Raw genomic sequence first — 20,822 nt, forward strand, 5'->3', positions numbered from 1 at the left:
AATGACAGTAAATTTAGCAAAATTGGAGGGCTAAAGAGTGAGTTGGCTCTGCCAGGATTTGAACCCATGAACAGCAGGCCAACCCAGAAGTCAGCAGTTGGGTAGTAACATGTTGAACCTTCTTGCTGGCTCTACCCATCACCTAGTGTCATACGATGTGATGCCACTGCTAGCTTGCAATAATAGAGTGTAAAACACAAATCCCAAAATAACCTGAGGGTTGTCTAAGCATACTCCTGGGAACATAACGACTTGCAGTATTAACAGATGCCCATGCAGTGTTTATAACTTCCAAGTGATGCACCTTTTCCCCACAAATCAACTTCCTAAATCAGTACCCCTCTCTGGTCTCACCTTGCAGGGTCAGAGCTCCGGCTCCAAACCAGAGGCTGTTCAGGAAGGTGAATTTCTTCTCCTCGGTTGGAGGCGCCGTCCACTCGCAGGGGCTGAGCCTGAGGAAGGAAGAGGACATTTTAAAATCCTGTGTTCTGTAATAACAAATTCAAACCCATCACTGTCCCTTTGCAAATGATGGAATAAAAGGAGCTTTAGATCATTTCATTTTGTGTCAAAAGAGTTGATCTACAGATCTGGATGATGGAAATGGCACATCTTTTTTCTCAAGCTCTGGGATTATCAGTTTTAACTTTAGGTTTGCATTGTTACCTCCTGTTATGCCCCTGTAATTTAAATGAAGGTCATGGCATTCCCTTTGGGTGTAAGCTGCCACTATGCAGTCCAAAGAATGTTGATAAAAATGTACACAAAATATATATTTCATTTTCCTTTGTAGTCACTCTTATTCTATGTAGAGAATTCTGTTTCGTAAATCAAGTTATATACTTTACATTGGAAAATGATGGAACGTGGCAACTCTGTGGGACTTTGGTGTTCCTACATAGTGAACTGCATGCCTTTGTTTTCGCTATGGTTAAAGGAGCATTCTCTCCATAGCAAACCTCAACTCTTTGTCAAGTGTATTGTCTTTCTTCTAGATGTAACCAGCAAGTTCATTTAGACCATATGCTGCAATTCTAGCTCAAAAAGAAATACAATTTAAATTAAAAATAATAGTTAAGGCTGAGAGGACCTGTTTCTCCCAACTGCACACGGATCCCACATTTAGATATCATTATAAGTACTTTCTAAATCACAGCAAGAGTGCATTGGGAGAACCCTCACTGCTTCCTTAGCTGTGCCAAGGATAGTACCATCAGTCGACATCCTTCAAAGTCGTATAGATACGGCTGTCCGGTCTGCTGATTATATAGTTTAGAAAAACACCCTTTAAAGAGTACAAAATGTGTGGATTTCAAAATCAAACCCCCCAGGAATTTGTTTTTCAGCTCTGGGATCAAAAGACAGTATTGGAGTAAACTCACCTACTCTCTGATTCCCACTTTTAACTTACGCCTCACTTACATTTCATCTGATACCACACACCAATGCAATAAGTAATATATCAAGTCCAATCTGTGGTACCACAGTGAGTCTCTTATGATAGTTATAAGACCTCACATTTATACACATTTCCCAGACAGGAAATGTGGATCCACTGTCATGGGCATCAAAAATAAATGTGAGTTGGTACTTTTTCAAACCTAATTTTCAGGCCACTCTCCTGACCCAGTTTATGTGATCCAAGCGGGAATATCCACAGCAAAGGCTTAATGAAGTTAAAGTTCTATGCTATGACCTTTCTGAAGCAGAAATAAGAAACAGACAAAAGGGCAGGCATTGCCCAGAAACGTCCTCATCTCGAACAGAGCTGCAGACCCTCTCCTCTCTCCTACCATGTATCAAACTGCAGTGCTCAAGAAGAAATAATCAGCTGCCTTTTGCTAATAAGGCTTTTGTGGAAGTCCTTGAGGTAACCCTGTCTCCACCCTCCTCACTTCAGTGTCTAGGTCTCTAGCCCTCAGGCACAGGAATATGGGCAATGCACTTACACTGCCTGGTGAAGCTATCCTCTCCCTCCATCGTGTGCCTTGCTAGACCAGGGACATCTTAAGTGGAACCCACTTGACACCCTACTCAGACTCACACAGCATTCAGAGTACTGTTACATGTGCCACACACACACCACACCTAACCACACTCAACATACAAACAGAATGTCAGATTCTGAGTTGTACATAACAGCATAACTTTCCATAGGAGGAATCAGTAGGCTGCACTATCACTGACACAAAAAGGTGTGATCACACTATAAAGTCACGAAACGTGGTAGGCTACTACCAGCTCTTTACATGGGCAAAGATAGTAGTCCACTGGCTAATATGAGAGCAAGCTTGTTGCCCCCATCCGAGGCACAGATCAGGCCGCGGGTATCACATTTTCTGGTACAGGCCTATGTTTCTAGCCCATGCTGGGTTAGTATGACGTCAGAACCAAAGTAAAATCATGACGCCAGTTTCACATGCAGGCAGGGACTCATGCCAAAGATCCAAGCCTGTTTACCATGTAGTGGAAATTCCCATCCCAATTTATCCAAGTGCCTGTGTTCTCTTTATGGACTACCCTGGCTTAACTAAGTTAGATGGCAGCCAATGATGGCAAACATGATGACCTCTTGCAGGAAGATCCTACACATAACAGAATGCCAGATGGAATTTGGGTGAGTACTAACCAGTGGGAAAAGTCCAGTGGCATGACATGTTTTCATGTGCTTTTGAAGAAAGTATTTGCATGGGGCTTATCCTAAAGGAATGTGGACTGTTCCCTTCCATTCCAAATGCTATAACAAATTTTGGTATTACATTCCGTGAAAGTGCACACACTGCTCCTAATATGAGTAGACTTCCACTGGTCTTGGTCTGGGCTATGGTGCAATGGTATCTCAAACGTACAAGGGTAGGGAGATCTTGGGAGACTGGGCAGGGTTTGCGTGAGGCTCCCTTACTGGGGGGAGGGCATTACTCGCTATCCATCAAGTGGTATGATGATTTCCAAGTTCTTCACTTGACCATCAAGTAGTAAAGATGCTGCCAAACAGTAATCATGCCAAAGCCCATTATGTGTCCTGCCTAGGCAGTATCCTTCTCCACGTAGTCCTTGACAGCAAACAGTACAGTTCTCCAAAGGCTTTAACCCCTTGCATGCCCGCCCCTTTCCCCGCCCAGTGCCGCGCTTTGCATTAGCGGGCGGAGTTCATGACGAGCTGGACTCGTCATGGGCACAGCGCCACCGCAGCCCATGACGAGTCCAGCTCGTCATGGGCACTGAAGGGGTTAATTGGGAACTTCAAACAGAAACTCTTCATACTTGTGTGCAGCTGAAGGTCTAAATGAGCTCGTATGCAGAAAACCTTATATGTACGCGACTGATGCATCCACGCTTGACTTTTGGAGTTTCTAAGGAAATCAGTGGATCCCACACAAGCACCTCTACTCGGTTGATGGTGAGAAGCCATTTTGTGCATTTTGATGCTAAACGCATCACATATGACACCAAACAAGTTAACAACCAATAAACTAGGAAGAGCATACACATAATATTGCAAATTAAATTAATACATTTGCCAATCGAAATCTGGATCTGAAAATAAATGTCAAGTGGATTTAAAGCAGAAGAATAGAGATATTGGCCAAAGTAGTTTGATTTACATTGATTCAAAAAAGAAGAAACAAATCTATTTTTGCACCATTTTTGCTGCATAGATGAACACAATTTATTGTAAGAATGTTTTGGTTCATCATTTAACTATACTGAAAGTGTTTCGAGTGACAGTGCATTTATAGTCAAATATAAAAAGGACGCTAAAGGAGCAATTACCTGGCAACAACGTAGAGACAGAGGCACGTCACAAAGTACGCTACAAGCACACCAATCCATGTTTCGGCACTGAAGGGTCGCAAGAAGAGGAAAAGGAAGGAGTCCTGAGCCGTAGCGTCCTTCTTCAGGAGGATGCTGATCCCAGTCTGCATGAAGGGCTTCGTGAAGTCGATCACCTGCTCGCGAGCTGCGGTGATCGTGAGTGGGCCCATTGCCAAATCTGCTTCCTGTGTGTGCAACCAGATGGCAATTCAGGGCAGGGTTCGTGGTCCGTTGTTTGGCAATTAAGACAGACAAACTTTTTCCTCTTCTTAATTCTAGATGTGCCTATATCATGACACCAATGCTTATTTCAACAGTGTTAATATCTCCTGCAATTGTCTCTTTGATACAGTACAAACATTACAAGTAAAACAGTTACTTTTCATACAGCAACCACTACGAGCTGTCCGCCTATTGGAGCTTGATCTGGAATTCCTGCGAAAAATAATATATTGATGACGTTGGATGTAAAGTACTGCAATGGAATGTTATCTCTTCACACTGTAAATTCCCTTGTTTCAAACTTCATGCCCTAGGTCCATTGCACAAAGTTACATATGCATGTATGTTTAAATACACATGCAAATAGCCTTTTTCTGAGAGCAAAACCACATCAGTAGTAATTTACATGTCGGTTTTACACTCATAAAGGCCTTTCTGTGTGCGTCAAACTCCACAAATGGTCTGCCCATGTTGTCCATGTGTCCAAGCTCTGCACAAGTCCTGTCTGTGTGCTCCACGTTCACCCTATCGACAACTCCTATGTTAAAAGCTCCTCACATTACAAGGCTGTATGTTCATAGCTCATCGCGTCTGTCCAGTAGCTCCAAGCTGCTTTTGTCACTTATCTTTATATTCTAAACTCGCCACGTTATCTGTCTCGTAGCCCCAAGCTACTTGCGTTTGTCTGTCTTTATGTTCTAAACTCGTCACATTACATGTCCTTATGTTCTATGCTCTTCACATTGTGGGCCTCATTTATGAAAAGTGGCGCATGCTGTGTGAAAACAGCGATGCGTCACTTTTCATTGCGCTCTCCTTGCAACATGCTGGATGCGTCATATTTACAGTATGACGCATTATGTCATAAGGAGTTACAGATACGTCAGTATTTCTGACGTATCTGTAGGCGCAAAAATGGCGCATTGCTGGAGTGTGTCACGAAAGTGACGCAACTCCATCAATGGGTCATTTCACATGGGCAAGTCCCATTTAAAATGTGCCTGCGTCAGTCTTACGCCTTTTTGCGTCCTAGAAGTGATGCAGTGAAATCTTATAGATTTCACTGAGTCACTTCTACGAGGCTTACTTGCGTCAAAACGCCCACCCTGCATACGTTATACCTGGCGCAGGTATAATGTGGCGCAGGGGTTTACAAAGTGACGCATCTACCTAGATGCGTCTCTTTGTAAATATGATGCAACATGGCGCATTTTTTTACGCTGCTGGTGCGTCACAAAAAGTGACGCACCGGCGGCGCAAAAGTGACGCAAGGGCTCATAAGTAAGCCCCCGTGTGCCCAGTAATAGCTCCATGCTGCTCATGTTATCTGTCCTTATGTTGTAAACTCGACTCACTTTCTGTCCTGTAGTTCCTCGCTGCTCCTGTGGTTTCTCCTTATGATCTAAGGTCGTCACATTGTCTGTCCTGGAGCTCCAGGTGGCTTACATTGTCTTTACATAAATTCTATTCTCACCATATTACATGGCCTTATGTTCTAAACTCATCACATTACATGGCCTTATGTTCTAACCTCATCACATTACATGGACTTATGTTCTAACCTCATCACATTACATGGACTTATGTTCTAACCTCATCACATTACATGGACTTATGTTCTAACCTCATCACATTTTTGACCTACAGATCAAATCTTCTTGTTTTGTCAGCCCTTCTGTTCTATGTTCACTACATTACATGACCTTTTGTTCTGAGCTCGTCACATTGTTTGTCCTGTAGCTCCACGCTACCCGTGTCAGCTTTCCATATTCTAAGCTCGGCACGTTATCTGTCCTGTAGCTCCACGCTACCCGTGTCAGCTTTCCATATTCTAAGCTCGGCACGTTATCTGTCCTGCAGCTCCACGCTACCCGTGTCATATGTCCTTCTGTTCTGAACTTGTCACATTGTCCTGTAGCTCCACTCTGCTAGTGACATCTGACCTTATGTCAAAACTCGTCATGTTATCTGTCCTCCTGCTCCACGCTACCTGTGTCATATTCCCTTGTTCTAAACTCATCACGTGTGTCCTGTAGTTCCACCCTACCTACGTCATCTTCCCTTGTTCTAAACTCATCACATTGTCTGTCCTCCTGTTCCATGCAACCCCTGTCGTCTTTCTTGTTCTAAACTCGTCACATTGTCTGTCCTGTAGCTCCACGCGACCCGTCCTGTATGTCCTTGTTGTAAGCGTGTCACATTGTCTGCCCTCCTGCTCCACGCTACCCGTGCTGTCTTCCCTTGTTCTAAACTCGTCACATTGTCTGTCCTCTAGCTCCACTCTACCTGTGTCATCGTCCCTTAATGTAAGCTCGTCACATTGTCTGTCTTCTAGCTCCACCCTATCTGTGTCGTCTTTCCTTGGTCTAAGCTCTTCACATTTTCTGTCAACTGGCTCCACGCCACCCATGTCATTTGTCTTTATGTTCAAACCTCGTCACATTGTTTGTCCTGTAGCTCTTAACTGCTTGCGCGGTCCGTCCATACTTTGTAAGCTCGCCACATTGGTTGTCCTGTAGCACCAAGTTGCCTTCTTTACTTTGTAAGGTCTTTACAGTGTCTGTCCTTACGGTACAAGCTTCTTTCATTGATCCTCTTTATTTTCCAGCCTTCAAGTTCAGCTGTCCACTAAGAACACAGAGTGCTGGAGTGGACCAGTGGATAGGAGAGCTCAGCCCTAACAGCTAGAAGGGCCCTGCATGGGCTCCCAGTCAGGGACAGAACTCTGCTCGAACTGGGCGATCTGATGAATAGATCCATCGAAAATCTGGGCGCAATGTATCTGACCAACATGATCTACTTAAACTCTCCGCTGCGGAAACTAAGAAATCAGATTAAGATTTATTAATGTATTTTCCGAGTGCAAATCACGTCAAAAAGGACATCTTTCTCTGTTCTGGGGCCATCTTCTTGGAATTCCCTGGTGCAAGACATTGAGTATACGTCCACTTTGACCACCATCAAAAGATATCTTTAGGCTCACCTGCTTTACGTAGAATCGTATTAACACCCGGGCACAAGTCCTAAAAAATAGTGGGGGACTAACCTAGTTAATCAGAATGCATATGGCGTCACGGCGTGTGGCACCGCGTCGTGTGACATGACGGCGCGTGACATCACAGCTCGTGACATCACAGGAAGTGGCAACATAAGAAGTGACATCAGATCTTAAGCCCTCACATATCTGTTTAACAGGTCTATCATAAGTACATTGCATTTAAAACCCTGCTCACCCTGTTTTAGTATTTGGAGGTGGCGTGACTGTGCATCCTTTTTTAGGAAGCCTGACTTTTTCCGTTGGAGTGCTGGTGGTGGTGGTAAGCACCCGGAAGTCATGTGGTTCACAGAGCTCCATACAATACTTCATTGATTTACCTCATGATGCAAGACTGATTACTCCTTCCCCCGTTCCCACCCTCCTCTTCCGCCGCCCCTCCTACTTCTTTTTCCCTCAGCCTCCCCTACCCCCAGTGGTGGTGCGAGCGGGGCCCCTTTGGAGAGAACAGGAGAGAACAGTGCATTGTTATATGCGACCGCTGCTCACTTTTTTGAACGGATTTTGACTTTTAATTGAGTCACTGTTTTGTCTTTTACAACAGCTATGTCACATGATGATGGGCAAACGCCACTGTCCTGGGACCGCTGTTCAGTGGAATCGGACACCGCTATTTTCTGATTTTCTGTACTTGTGACCAGAGAGCGAAGGGGTTCAGCCTATTGTCGACTATGGTAGGACGTGGGCTTATTACCTTTCTGAAACCTCCACCAGGGTCGAATGTACTGCCTGATTGTGTTTGTTACTTAATAAAAACCAGTGCTTGAAATGGAAAAATAGAAGTGCAGGTACTCAGTAACAGAGTACCTGCTTGTTTCCGAGAGGTTCCGGTACTCCCCAATTAAAAGTATTCAATTTCTCTAGAGAAGTGCCGGTACTTCCCCTCTCAAAATAAAAAAAGTGCCGGTACTCCGTACCGGACAGTACCGGCCCATTTAGAGCACTGATAAAAACATGACTGAAGGCCTGGAATTCTAATTATGCACACCTAAATCAAACCAGAATTTAAAAAAATGGACAGTGTCTGGAACCCATTCCCTTTCACATGGTAGTGATAACTTAATTCAAAAATACTAATGTAGCACTGAATGTGCTGGCCTCAATGGGGCTCAGAAGAAAGTACCATCATCTGATCTGGGTCATGTGTGATAATCCCAAGTTTTTGGTTGTAGAACTAAACGCCTTATCCTAGCTCCTTCCTAGGGCCAAACAGGTGTAATCTTGAAAAAATGACTTCATTTCCATGTACCACAATCGCCGGGCTGTCTCTGGTCAAATATCAGTATTTCAGCCACTACTGTATTTTTTGCTGTACATTCTTCTGGCCATGTTTTAAAAAGATAAAAACTAAACTAACAGACACTAATGCAAAGAAAGAGAGAAGAACTGCTCAGAGCTCTCGTGGCTTGATTTACCTGTAGTTCATTTACAGGGCGAATTAGTGGGAGTGCTTAGAAACAGTCCAACGCCCTCTACTAAGCACTATGTAACAACAACAAAAAAAAAGACTCCAATGTATGCAAGCGCTGCAGTGGCAGTGTGAGGTTAGGGAGAAGCCAATTGTGGGCCACGTATAACACCAACCTAAACAAATAGGTAATTAAATAATTAAATAAATGCATGAATAAATAAACATAAGAAGGAGGATTAGAAGTCTCGCGCGTGATTTGATCAAATACACATTTTGATAAACAATGGCAAACACACCAGGGAGTTACAATGTAATAAAGGGTGCCATCTGATGAACAAGCCTTAAAGCCAAAATCAGAAAGCCAGGCTTCATAATTGCTTTCACCTGAGTGCCGGGAGGAGGACATTGATCTCGGCCGAATCTTCTGTTTTCAGCCGCTGTAATGAAGGAATGTCTGTTGCCATGGCAATAGGGCGGCTGAAATCGACCGATTGCGCCAACCTTTCCCCTTTAGCTAAACACACCGGCTTTTGCAGCAATAAATCAGAGCCCCGTTAGGGAACGGACGGAGTGTCAGGTTTCTTTGCATAGCGTACACTGAGGATTGAATCTCTTCTGGGCGCACACTTTATGAAAATTAGGGAACTAAGCTGGGAGGGGGAGAATAAAGCGATAAGGCATCATCTAACCATCTGGTTGTGTGATGATGCAGGGATAGAGGGTAGATCTTTTGGTTACACGTGCAGCCTCTTCAGCATCCCGCGACACTGAGGGGCATATTTACAAGCCCCTATGACCACCACAATGTCACTGTTAGTGGCGTTGTGATGGCGATAGGAGCTTTGCCCGATTTACAAGGCAGCATTAATCCACTTCGCTTGAAAAGGGCGGGCAGTGAGTGTTGCTGTGGGCGTTCCACCGCAACACCCATTGATTTTGACGCTGCCACCTATTTACAAGAGCAGCGTAAATAGGAGGCAGCGCCAAAATTAACACCAGGGAAAACCTAGTCTTAAGCAGGAGAAATGCTTTGTTTCTCCTCGTTTTTGCTGTTTCCATGTGTGCTGCAGCACACATAGAAACAGCAAAATGCCAATGATCGTTTATGTGCAGGAAGGTCCCCCTTCCTGCACATAAACAATCATTTAAAAAAATTAAACTTTGCAACTTCTATGTGTGCTGCATTAAGCAGCTCACATAGAAGTTACAAAACGGCATTTATTGATTGTTTATGAGCATGAAGAGGGACCTTCCTGCACATAAAATATCTTCTCCTCAACACAGGCTCCCTTGAACTATGATACAAGGGTTCCTGCGTTGGTACTAGGCAGCTACATTTATCGTCAGAGCAGGGGGAAACGCAGGTGTGCACCATATTCTAGTAAATATATATGGTGCAGCCCTGCGTTTCTAAAGTGACAAAGCGTATTGTTAGCCATCTTGGTTTAACAACACACTTCCCCATTTTCTTGTAAATATGCCCCCTAGTGTGCATGGATGAGGCGGAGGCTGCCTATAGGTAGGGTGCGGAATTATGAGGTAGGGACGAATGGATTATTAAATCATACGGTAAGAAAAGGACAACTATACAACATAATGTGGCACATTTTGTGATAGTATTTCAGAAATATTTAGTCATTTTTATACATGTTAACACTATCTGAGCAAAGGTTTCAGCTCATTAGAACTAGTCTCGCTCACACATACAGCAATAAACAACAGAAAGATGAGCCATCCAATTTTCGAAGGGCCTTACGCTGTGCAGCAACAGATGTTGCTGCATTTTTAGTAAATTTTGATCCACCTAAACTACATTTAAAAAAAAAAAAAATCTGTCGAACATGCAGCAGATGGTGAATTATGTGGCAAATGCAGCAAATCCATAATTATGCGGAAAATGCTGCAGCTGCAAAATCACATAAATCCAGTGGTCGTGCCTATGGATCATTACCTGCTGCACCATCTTATTGCAAACAGAAACTGTATCTTTGCCCTGGTTCTAATATATTCCTCATTTGTTGGTGGTTTCAGCCACTGCTCATGTAACCCTATTGGGGGATTACCAGTAAAGCTTTGCCGGTGTTCCTAAAGCACATGCTTTACTTTAGCCTCATCATTTGGTGCATCACAGTGACTAATACTGATTCATGCAACATTCGTTGGAGCAGAGGTTGGCAGTTGATAGGGGGTGTTCTTTGTTTTCATCCTCTTATAATCCACTTTGGGGTACCAAAGAGGCTTGTTATTTAACACAAGTTCCGTAGTGCTGCCTGAAGCAACCTAAAAGATGTACCTGAACTGGGCAAGTGATGATTCCTATTTTTCTCCCATTTGTAAGACGCACCCCTCTATTGCCTGTTTTACATCTATTGATGGCTCCAATGGTGATTTGGGTTTTAGAACCAAGCCAGACTCCTTGCTCAGCTTCCTCCATGTGAAAAAGAAATATATTTTTTGAGCCAAAAAAACACACATTGCTCAGTGGTCCCTGGCACAGAGGAAACTACTTTGTGTGAAGATGTTCACATTGTGAAAGGGCAGAATGTTGTTCCTCACAATGAAGTCAGTCAATGGATGAACTGGGCAGACTCATTGCCTCATGCTGTATGCTGTAGTGGGTGAAAGAAAAATGTGAATGACACAATGGCAGACTAACGGATGAGCGGTGCTTAGCGAAAGCCCATATAAACAAGTATGTTATAGTCATATTTTCAGTAAAATCAAAAGGTCTTGGCTAACAACATGCGTAAAAATGGATTCCTTGTAGCCTGGCCTGCTAGAGTTCGCTACAGACCTCCATCACCCATCACAATATACAGGGAGTAACAAAGACCATACCAAAGTGTTTTCCCCCTCTGGTCCCCTGACTAAGAGGATAAGTTGCTGGACACTGCATCCGACAAGGAAAACCTCACCTAAAATGGCTTCAATTCTATGCTGAATAAAGCATATTCTATAGCCAGTGTCCTACTGGACAAGACAAACTCTGAACTCTTCTTTTTTAAACACTTGTGTTTATGGACTTTTTGAAAGTGAATTGATATATTCATGATTAAGGCTCCCAGTTTTCATTTTTACTGATTTTTAAAGATAAATACAGACAGAAACCAATGTGTTTCCTGTCTGTATTTATATTTAAAAGCAGAAAAATACTGAGATTTGTGCTTCGTGTGAGAACTCTCCATGCGGCCTTTCATGAACTCCAGGCAAAAGCTGAGCAGCTAGACACCATGGAAGTTACAAAACAGGATGAAGTGTCCATAAATACAGGCATAAGTTAATGTACATTTGTAGTATAACTCTAATATGTACCTGTGGGTGTAGTGTTTTGTTATATGTGGCTGCCTAATTTGCTAAAACATGACAAGCATCCACATATGAGGGCAGTCTAAGAGTTAAATAAACGGGGAATATACAATTTTAAAACTTTATTTATGTTCAAAACACAAAATAAATATGGCTAAATACCAATGAGACGGCCAAAAAATAAATATGGATAAATACAGACAGAAATGTTAAAAAATAAATATCATAAAACTGGGAGCCCTAATCATGATCTGGGTAGAACCTTGAAAACATAGGTAATTTTATGAACCCATCGCAAAGTTAGAGTTTTTGGGGAGTGACAATTTATCAGATCAGAGTGATTCTGATGCACACACCATTATCTGTATGACCTCTCGTTGCAGTGAGGCTCTTCCAGTTGCAATGGTTTTGGGTTGTTACTTAGCGGACATGGATCTCTCCTGGACTCGGGGAGTAAGACATCATTCTGAACCTTCTGTGAGGGTTTGTGAACCGAGCTCCATTTTCTGAGTTAATTGAAAGAGGAAAGCTTCCCACCTTTCCTTGGATAGCTGGTGGTTTGTATTGTTAATAGTGTCGTGGGGGCGGGACCATGTGAATGCTGGGCATGAACTTGCAGAAATTGTTGCATAGATAGAATGGCTTCATCTCAATGGAGTGGAGCTCCTTATGGCTGATTTCCAGGGTTTTTGAGAAGACCACAATTTTTCTGGACAGCCTTGAGTCAGTGTGGCTAAGCCATATTCTCTTTCTAACTGGCACTCATCAAAACTCAACTTTGTGGCTGAGACAACAACCCAACCCAAGACGGTTATGAGGAAAGTATAGCGCTTTAGTAAGACTTAACCAAGTCATGTTATCCTTACATTTAATAATCATTTTAAAATCTGATGCATGAAATAATATCCTCTTACTTTACCCCCAAATGTCTGTCTACATTAGTACGATGTTGAGGGGAATATTTACTAATATTTTGCACTGAGTTTGTGTCACAAAAGTGTTGCAATTAGTGCAAAGTGTTAATTAAAATTTTATTTCCCAGGGAAAAATTTGATTTGTGCTGGAAAGTCATCTGAAACTAATTCACAGCAGTGCCTAGCGCTGCTTTGTTTTTCTTTGTGTCAAGGAGGCGTTCCATGCATTCTCACGCTACCACCCATGGAATTTGATGCAATATTCTATCTACTAAAAACAATAGACAGGGTTTTTCATCAGAAATAACTCCCCTTTGAAATAGATGCTATTGAGGAGAAATGCTTTTATTTCTCCTTTCCTTTACGATTTTGCATGTGTTCTGCATGGTACAATACACTTACAATGTGGGAAACGTTTTAAAGTTAGTCTAAGCATCGAAGTTTGTATCAGTACATTTCCAGTGCAAATCCTATGCTAGACTCCCTCAGACACCCTTTCACTATGGTTCAAAGATGTGTGCGTGGCATTAGACAGCATGATTCTGTGCCAGCACTGGGCAGAGAGCAGGACAGTGTCATAACTCTGTATAGGATGCTTTCCTGGTCTCTCCCTCTTACCCAACACAGCACAATATTCTCGGTTGCTGGGTTGCATGAGATTTTAGAAAACATACCCCTATGCTTTGCGCAGAAGTCTCTCATTTATGAGATTGCTGGGAAAACATTGATATTGCGCTGGTGAGGCAAATCAGGAGACGATGTAGAGACTGCTTGCTAATAGTAGGCAGAAAAGGGGCTTTGGAGAGTGGATCAGGTAGTCCTAATCACCTCTCTTAATGTAACTCTCAATTGGCAAATGAAATATACAGACTTTTTTCTCACTGGCTTTAAGTCAGCTTTCCTCCAAAACAATCTATTCAAAGACTTACAAAATAGTTTCAAGCCTCACATCTGCCCACTGTTGCTATAACCATTTTCTCATTAGTAAAAAAACACATAAGAGCTGGGACCTAATGTCTTTCTTAAGAGACCAACACCGTGGCTGCCTGAAGCTGGGTTGCTGCATACCAAAACTGCCGTCTTAATTCCATCTCATTCCTCTTCCTTCTACCACTCCACACTTTCTGTCTTTTGTCTCACATTCGCAAGTTCTTTTCCATTCTTGTAATCTCTCTTTGTAATTGTTACTGTTAGAAATGGGGTCTCTAGTTGGCAGTGGTTTCTACCCTTTCCAAGTAGGGACCCTCACTCTAGTCAAGATAAAGGAGTCACACAGCCAAAATAACGCCTGCTCACCATTTGGTAGATTGGCACGAGAAGTCAGGCTTATCGCAGAGGCAATGTGTATAGCATTGTACATACACACATTAACACAGAGAAAACACTATAAAAGGAGTCCACACCAGTTTAGAAAAATAGCCAATATTTATTTGAATAATAGAAGACCGAAACGACAAAAATCCAACACACACAAGTCAAAGTATCACTTTTAAAAGATTAAGAAAGTTAAGTCCATTGAAATCAATGAATACGTTCATTTTAGTAAAGGGGAGGTGATGCGTCGGTTCCTTACTGGCAGGGGAGGTGATGCGTTGGTTCCTTACTGCTAGGCAGGGGAGGTGATGCATCGGTTTCTTTCTGACAGTGGAGGTGGTAGGTCAGTTCCTTACTGGAAGGGGAGGTGATGAGTCGGTTTCCAGACATGCGGCTTCGGTTCCTTACTGCGGTGCGATGAAGAATCGGCTCTCAGGGACAATGCGTCAAAAACTGGATACACAGCGTCGATTTGACAGCAGCGATGCAGGTGCTGCGTCTATTCCACAACCATGAAGCAGACGCTAGGTCAATTCCTCAGCCGTGAAGCAGGTGCTGCATCGGTCTTTTGCAGCGATGCATCAATAAATCAGATGCTGGGAGTCGATGCATGGATTATCTCCTTAAGATCACCAGGTTACACTTCCAAGGGCCCAGGAACTGGATTTGTCACCACTTGGCAATTCAGAACACGCAGCAAAAAAGCTCAGCACTGGTAAGTGAAGTTTTTGATAGCCCTGAGACTTAACAGGAGGCAAGCACGCACAAGCCCTTAGAGAACCTTGGAAGCAGGATGTAGAAAGCAAAGTCCAGTCCTTTCACTCCCAGGACAGAAGCAGCAAGCAGCAAGCCAGCACAACAAAGCAACATGCAGAGTGGCAGTCCCTCCTACAGCATCCAGCTCTTCACCCTGGCAGAATGCCCTCTGGCCAGAAGTGTTCTAATCTTGGAGTGTCAGAGGTCTTCTTCAAAGGGAAGGGCAAAAGACCGTGTCTTTCCCTGACTTGGTTCTAGACACACTACAATGACAACTTCTCCCACCACTCTAGCTCAGGAAGGCCCATCAGCTCCCTTTGTGTGACTGTCTATAGTGAATGCACAAGAGCTTAACTGTCAGCCAACCCAGACATGTATTCTACAGACAGTCAGAGTCATAAAATGGTTAAGCAAGAAAATGCCCAATTTCTACGCGTGATATTTTTAAACATGCAATTAAAAAAAAACCTTACTTCACCAAAAATATATTTGTTAGACTTGGCCCTTTGTGCAGGGTCATCCCTGAACGTTTTGCCTTCCTCCTAGCCTTTTTTCTGACATAGTGTTGGTGGTTTTAGGACTCTGGGCACTTTAGCACTGCTGTTCAGTGTAAAGTGTGTGTGCGCTCTGTGATAAATATAGTAAGATTGGTCTACACTTGTTTGGCATATTTAATTAACCTGTCAGTCCCTTGTAAAGTAGTATCTCATACACCTGGGGCTGGTAAATTAAATGCTACTGGTGGGCTTGCAGGGCTGATTGTGCCACCCTCCAAAGTAGCCTTTCAAACCTATCTCAGACCTCTGCCATTGCAGGGCCTGTGCGCGCAGTGTTACTGCCACTGCGGCGTGGCACCTAAAGTGTGTGCCATGTCTGTGACCCCCCTTTTACTGCATGTCAGTCACCCCTAAGGTAGGCCCTAGCTAGCCCTATGGGCAGGGGGCATTGTAGGTAAAAGGTAGGACATGTACCTTAAGTGTGTGACATGTCCTGGTAGTGACAAACAGCCATTTTGATTTCTCACTACTTTGAGGCTGCCCTCCCATAGGAATGCATTGGGGATTCCCTGATAAGTGTTTCAGTGGTAATTCCTGATATGAGAGGAGCAGCGTGGTCAAGTTTGGTATATTTGGTATAGTTATAATTAATGCAACGCAATGGTGGGCGCAGATTTATCATACCTATTTTAGAAATGCCACTTTTAGAAGTTGGCCTTTCTGTGTGCTGTGTTTGCCTGCCTGATGCGGATTGCATGTCTGGCTTTGGAGTGACCGGGGCTCGTGAGGTGTGTGTGGTTCCAGGGAGGGTAGGGTGAGTCAGCGCTAGGCTGAATAGGGCATCTGCATTTGGAGTAGCGGGTGGAGTAGTCCCCTGACCCCGAATAGGTCTGAGCCTGCCTATGTGAATGCTGGCTCCGCCCCCCTGTGGTGTGTCTGATAACAGAGCCCAACCTGACAAAGGGAAAGAGGAGCCCTGTAAACAAAGTGCTTCACACTCCCCAGAACCAGTTAGGACTGGTTCCTCCAAGCCCTGTGCCAGAGCAGACAAAAGAAATGTGATATAAATATAGGGGCTGTGACCCCATGTGAGGTGCTGTTCCTGTGCTTCCTTGTGACGTGGGGCTTGCTGCTGCTGCGCCCCAGGAGGAACCGCCACAAGGGACTGCCTCCCTGCTGGAGGGCCCTGTGTGCTGGCCAGCCTGGGCCCAGCTGTGCGCCTGGAACCTTGAGGACTCTAGCGCCTTGTGAGCCCTTTACTTTTAATCTGAAGAGGAGCGCTGGTGCCTTGCAGCGTGCTGCTGCAGTGTCAACAGAGGGAATCCCAGCGTAGGAATTACCCCATGCTGCTGGTGGGGAGAGCGGGAGCCTACCCCGTGTTTATGCCGATTTTGTGGCGGGAGCCCACCCCGTGTCTGTTCTCCTCTAGCTGGAGCCCACCCCGCAGGCCGAACTCCGGTGTCTCAGGAGAGGGACAGGGTGAAGTAAGGAGAGGGAGAGGCGGATCTCAAGAGGCCTGGGAGAGCAGCCGGCCGAGGCATAGTGTTGGTGCCCTCTTCCCGACTGAAGTCCCTCATTGCCGCCGCCCAGAAGAGCCCCCAGGGAAGCCCAGGTGAGAGGGGCTCCTCGAGTCACATTGTCGGTGCCTGTTTTCCTGAGCGGTCCCGCAGGAGAATTGGACGCTCCAAAGTGGGGGTTATTTGGCATTCAGAGGTCCCGGAGTGGGACATTCCGGGCATAGTTGGTGCCAGTGCCCATTTTTGGCCTACATTCAATCAATCAATCAATCAATCAGAGTACTTGTAAAGTGCGCTACTTACCCATGAGGGTCTCAAGGCACTGAGGGGAGGGGGGGTGCTGCTACTGTTCGAAGAGCCAGGTCTTGAGGAGTCTTCTGAAGAGGAGTAGGTCTTGGGTCTGCCGTATGTGGGTAGGGAGGGTGTTCCAGGTCTTGGCGGCGAGGTAGGAGAAGGATCTGCCGCCGGAGGTCGTTTGTCAGATGCGGGGGATGGTGGCGAGGGCGAGGCTGGCGGAGCGGAGCGGGCAGGTGGGGGTGTGGAAGCTGAGTCTGCTGTTCAGGTAGGCTGGTCCGGCGTTGTGGAGTGCTTTGTGTGCATGGATGAGGAGCTTGAAGGTGATCCTCTTTTCGATGGGGAGCCAGTGTAGGTCTCTCAGGTGGGGGGTGATGTGGCTGCGGCGGGGGACGTAGACGATGAGTTGGGCGGAGGCGTTTTGGATGCGTTGTAGTCGTCATAGGTGTTTGGCTGGGATTCCTGCGTAGAGTGCGTTGCCGTAGTCCAGTCTGCTGCTGACGAGGGCCTGTGTCACTGTTCTTCTTGTTTCGGTCGGGATCCACTTGTAGATCCTGCCAAGCATGCGGAGGGTGTTGTAGCAGGAGGAGGAGACGGCGTTGACCTGTTTAGACATTGAGAGGGAGGAGTCGAGGATGAATCCTAGGTTGCGTGCATGGTCGGTGGGTGTTGGTGCTGTTCCCAGTGTGGTTGGCCACCAGGAGTCGTCCCAGGCTGAGGGGGTGGGTCCGAGGATGAGGACCTCCGTCTTGTCTGAGTTCAGCTTCAGACTGCTGCTCCTCATCCAGTCGACGACAACTTTCATTCACTCGTGGAGGTTGGTTTTGGCGGTGTGTGGGTCCTTGGTGAGGCAGAGGATGAGCTGGGTGTCGTCGGCGTAGGAGATGATGTTGAGGTCATGATGGTGGGCCACTTGTGCGTGGGGGGCCATGTAGACGTTGAACAGCGTCGGGCTGAGGGATGAGCCTTTGGGGACGCCGCAGATGATGTCGGTGGCTTCAGATCGGAAGGGTGGGAGGCCGACGCTCTGGGTTCTGCCGGAGAGGAAGGACGTGGTCCAGTCAAGGGCCTTCTCTTGGATTCCAGCTTCTAGGAGGCATGTCTTTAGAGTGCGATGGCAGACCGTGTCGAAGGCGGCTGACAGGTCCAGGAGGATGAGGGCGGATGTTTCGCCGTTGTCTAGTTGGCACCTGATGTCGTCTGTGGCGGCGATGAGGGCTGTCTCGGTGCTGTGGTTACATCTGAATCGGTTTGGGAAAAAGGGGGTGGTGATGGACAGAGTTTCTGAATGATGCAGAATACTCTTACCAAGTCAAGAGATCATGGTTTTAATCCATCACCGTTTTTTAGCTCACTGCACCATCCCAGCTCAGAACCTGGCTACATGCAAATTAGTCTGTACCTGTCCCAGTGCATGATCGGAACAGGGCAAACCAAACTACCAAGCCAATTCTTATACTGGGAAGGAAACAAGCTTCCGGGGACCGGTTTCTGGCATCACAGCCTTCGTCGGCCCGGCTTGCCTGAATCCTGATGGTGCAATGAGCAAGGGACTCACGTCTGAGCATACCCTCCCACACTGAGTGTGGATAAAATCGATTTGGGAAAAAGGGGGTGGTGATGGACAGAGTTTCTGAATGATGCAGAATACTCTTACCAAGTCAAGAGATCATGGTTTTAATCCATCACCGTTTTTTAGCTCACTGCACCATCCCAGCTCAGAACCTGGCTACATGCAAATTAGTCTGTACCTGTCCCAGTGCATGATCGGAACAGGGCAAACCAAACTACCAAGCCAATTCTTATACTGGGAAGGAAACAAGCTTCCGGGGACCGGTTTCTGGCATCACAGCCTTCGTCGGCCCGGCTTGCCTGAATCCTGATGGTGCAATGAGCAAGGGACTCACGTCTGAGCATACCCTCCCACACTGAGTGTGGATAAAATCGATTTGGGAAAAAGGGGGTGGTGATGGACAGAGTTTCTGAATGATGCAGAATACTCTTACCAAGTCAAGAGATCATGGTTTTAATCCATCACCGTTTTTTAGCTCACTGCACCATCCCAGCTCAGAACCTGGCTACATGCAAATTAGTCTGTACCTGTCCCAGTGCATGATCGGAACAGGGCAAACCAAACTACCAAGCCAATTCTTATACTGGGAAGGAAACAAGCTTCCGGGGACCGGTTTCTGGCATCACAGCCTTCGTCGGCCCGGCTTGCCTGAATCCTGATGGTGCAATGAGCAAGGGACTCACGTCTGAGCATACCCTCCCACACTGAGTGTGGATAAAATCGATTTGGGAAAAAGGGGGTGGTGATGGACAGAGTTTCTGAATGATGCAGAATACTCTTACCAAGTCAAGAGATCATGGTTTTAATCCATCACCGTTTTTTAGCTCACTGCACCATCCCAGCTCAGAACCTGGCTACATGCAAATTAGTCTGTACCTGTCCCAGTGCATGATCGGAACAGGGCAAACCAAACTACCAAGCCAATTCTTATACTGGGAAGGAAACAAGCTTCCGGGGACCGGTTTCTGGCATCACAGCCTTCGTCGGCCCGGCTTGCCTGAATCCTGATGGTGCAATGAGCAAGGGACTCACGTCTGAGCATACCCTCCCACACTGAGTGTGGATAAAATCGATTTGGGAAAAACATCTGAATCGGGACGGGGATGGGTCCAAGATGTTGATGTCTTCCAGGTGGCGGGCCAATTGTATGTTGACGATTTTCTCGATGACCTTTGCCGTGAACGGGAGCAGGGAGATGGGCCGGAAGTTCTTGAGGTCCTTGGGGTCCGCTTTGGGCTTCTTGAGGAGGGCGTTGATTTCAGCGTGCTTCCAGCTTTCCGGGAATGTCGCTGTTTCGAAGGAGATGTTGATGACCTTCCGTAGTTGGGGTGCGATGGCTGCATCTGCTTTGTTGAATACGTGGTGTGGGCACGGGTCTGACGGAGATCCTGAGTGGATGGAGTTCATGACCTTGCGTGTCTCGTCGACGTTGGACCAGGAGGTCAGGCGGTTGGCGCTGGTGGTGTTCACAGGGGAGGTGGAGTCTGGCGTAGTCGGGGCGGTCGTGGTGTTGAAGCTGTCGTGGATGTCAGCGATCTTGTGGTGGAAGAAGATGGCTAGTGAGTCGCACAGTTCTTGTGAGGGCGGGATGTCGTTGGCGTTGGCGCTGGGGTTGGAGAGTTCCTTTACGATGCTGAAGAGCTCTTTGCTGTTGTATGCGTTGTTATCCAAGCGGTCTTTAAAGGAGGATCTCTTGGCTAATCTGATGTGGTGGTGATGTCCGCGGGTGGCGTCCTTGTGGGCTGCGTGGTTGTCCGGTGTGCGTTCATGGAGCCATATCTTCTCCAGTTTCCGGCATGTGCGTTTGGAGGTCTTGAGCTCGTCGATGAACCAGGTGGCTCTCTTGCTAGCGTGGCTGTTGGGGGGTTTCTTGAGCGGGGCGAGGGTGTTGGCGCAGTCGTCGATCCACTGTCTGAGGTTGCGGGCTGCGGCGTCTGGGTTGGTGGGGTCAGTGGGTGAGTTCTGGGCGAGGGTGGTGATCATCTGGTCTTCAGTGACTTTGCTCCAGCATCGTCGAGGCAGCTGTTCGGTGCGGTGGTGTGTGGTTGATTTCTTGAAGGTGAAATGGATGCAGCGGTGGTCGGTCCAGTGGAGTTCGGTGGTGTGGTCGAAGGCGATGTGGGGCCTGTGGAGAAGACGGGGTCCAG

General features: G+C 46.1%; 1 protein-coding gene across 2 annotated transcripts in view; it reads right to left on the reverse strand.

Moving 5' to 3' along the window:
• Positions 1–20,822, reverse strand: part of LOC146868193 (glutamate receptor U1-like) — a 162,138-nt gene that overhangs the window by 19,104 nt on the left and 122,212 nt on the right. For both annotated transcript variants that reach the window (XM_085609240.1, XM_085609246.1), the window contains exons 7-8: positions 3,775–4,001; positions 355–452 (exon numbers count right to left, since the gene is read on the reverse strand). In XM_085609240.1, the coding sequence (XP_085465366.1) occupies positions 355–452; positions 3,775–4,001 (325 nt within the window). The remainder of the gene's footprint in view (positions 1–354; positions 453–3,774; positions 4,002–20,822) is intronic.

The sequence above is a fragment of the Triturus cristatus genome, chromosome 1_2 (genome assembly GCF_964204655.1).
Source record: "Triturus cristatus chromosome 1_2, aTriCri1.1, whole genome shotgun sequence".
Taxonomy (NCBI): domain Eukaryota; kingdom Metazoa; phylum Chordata; class Amphibia; order Caudata; family Salamandridae; genus Triturus; species Triturus cristatus.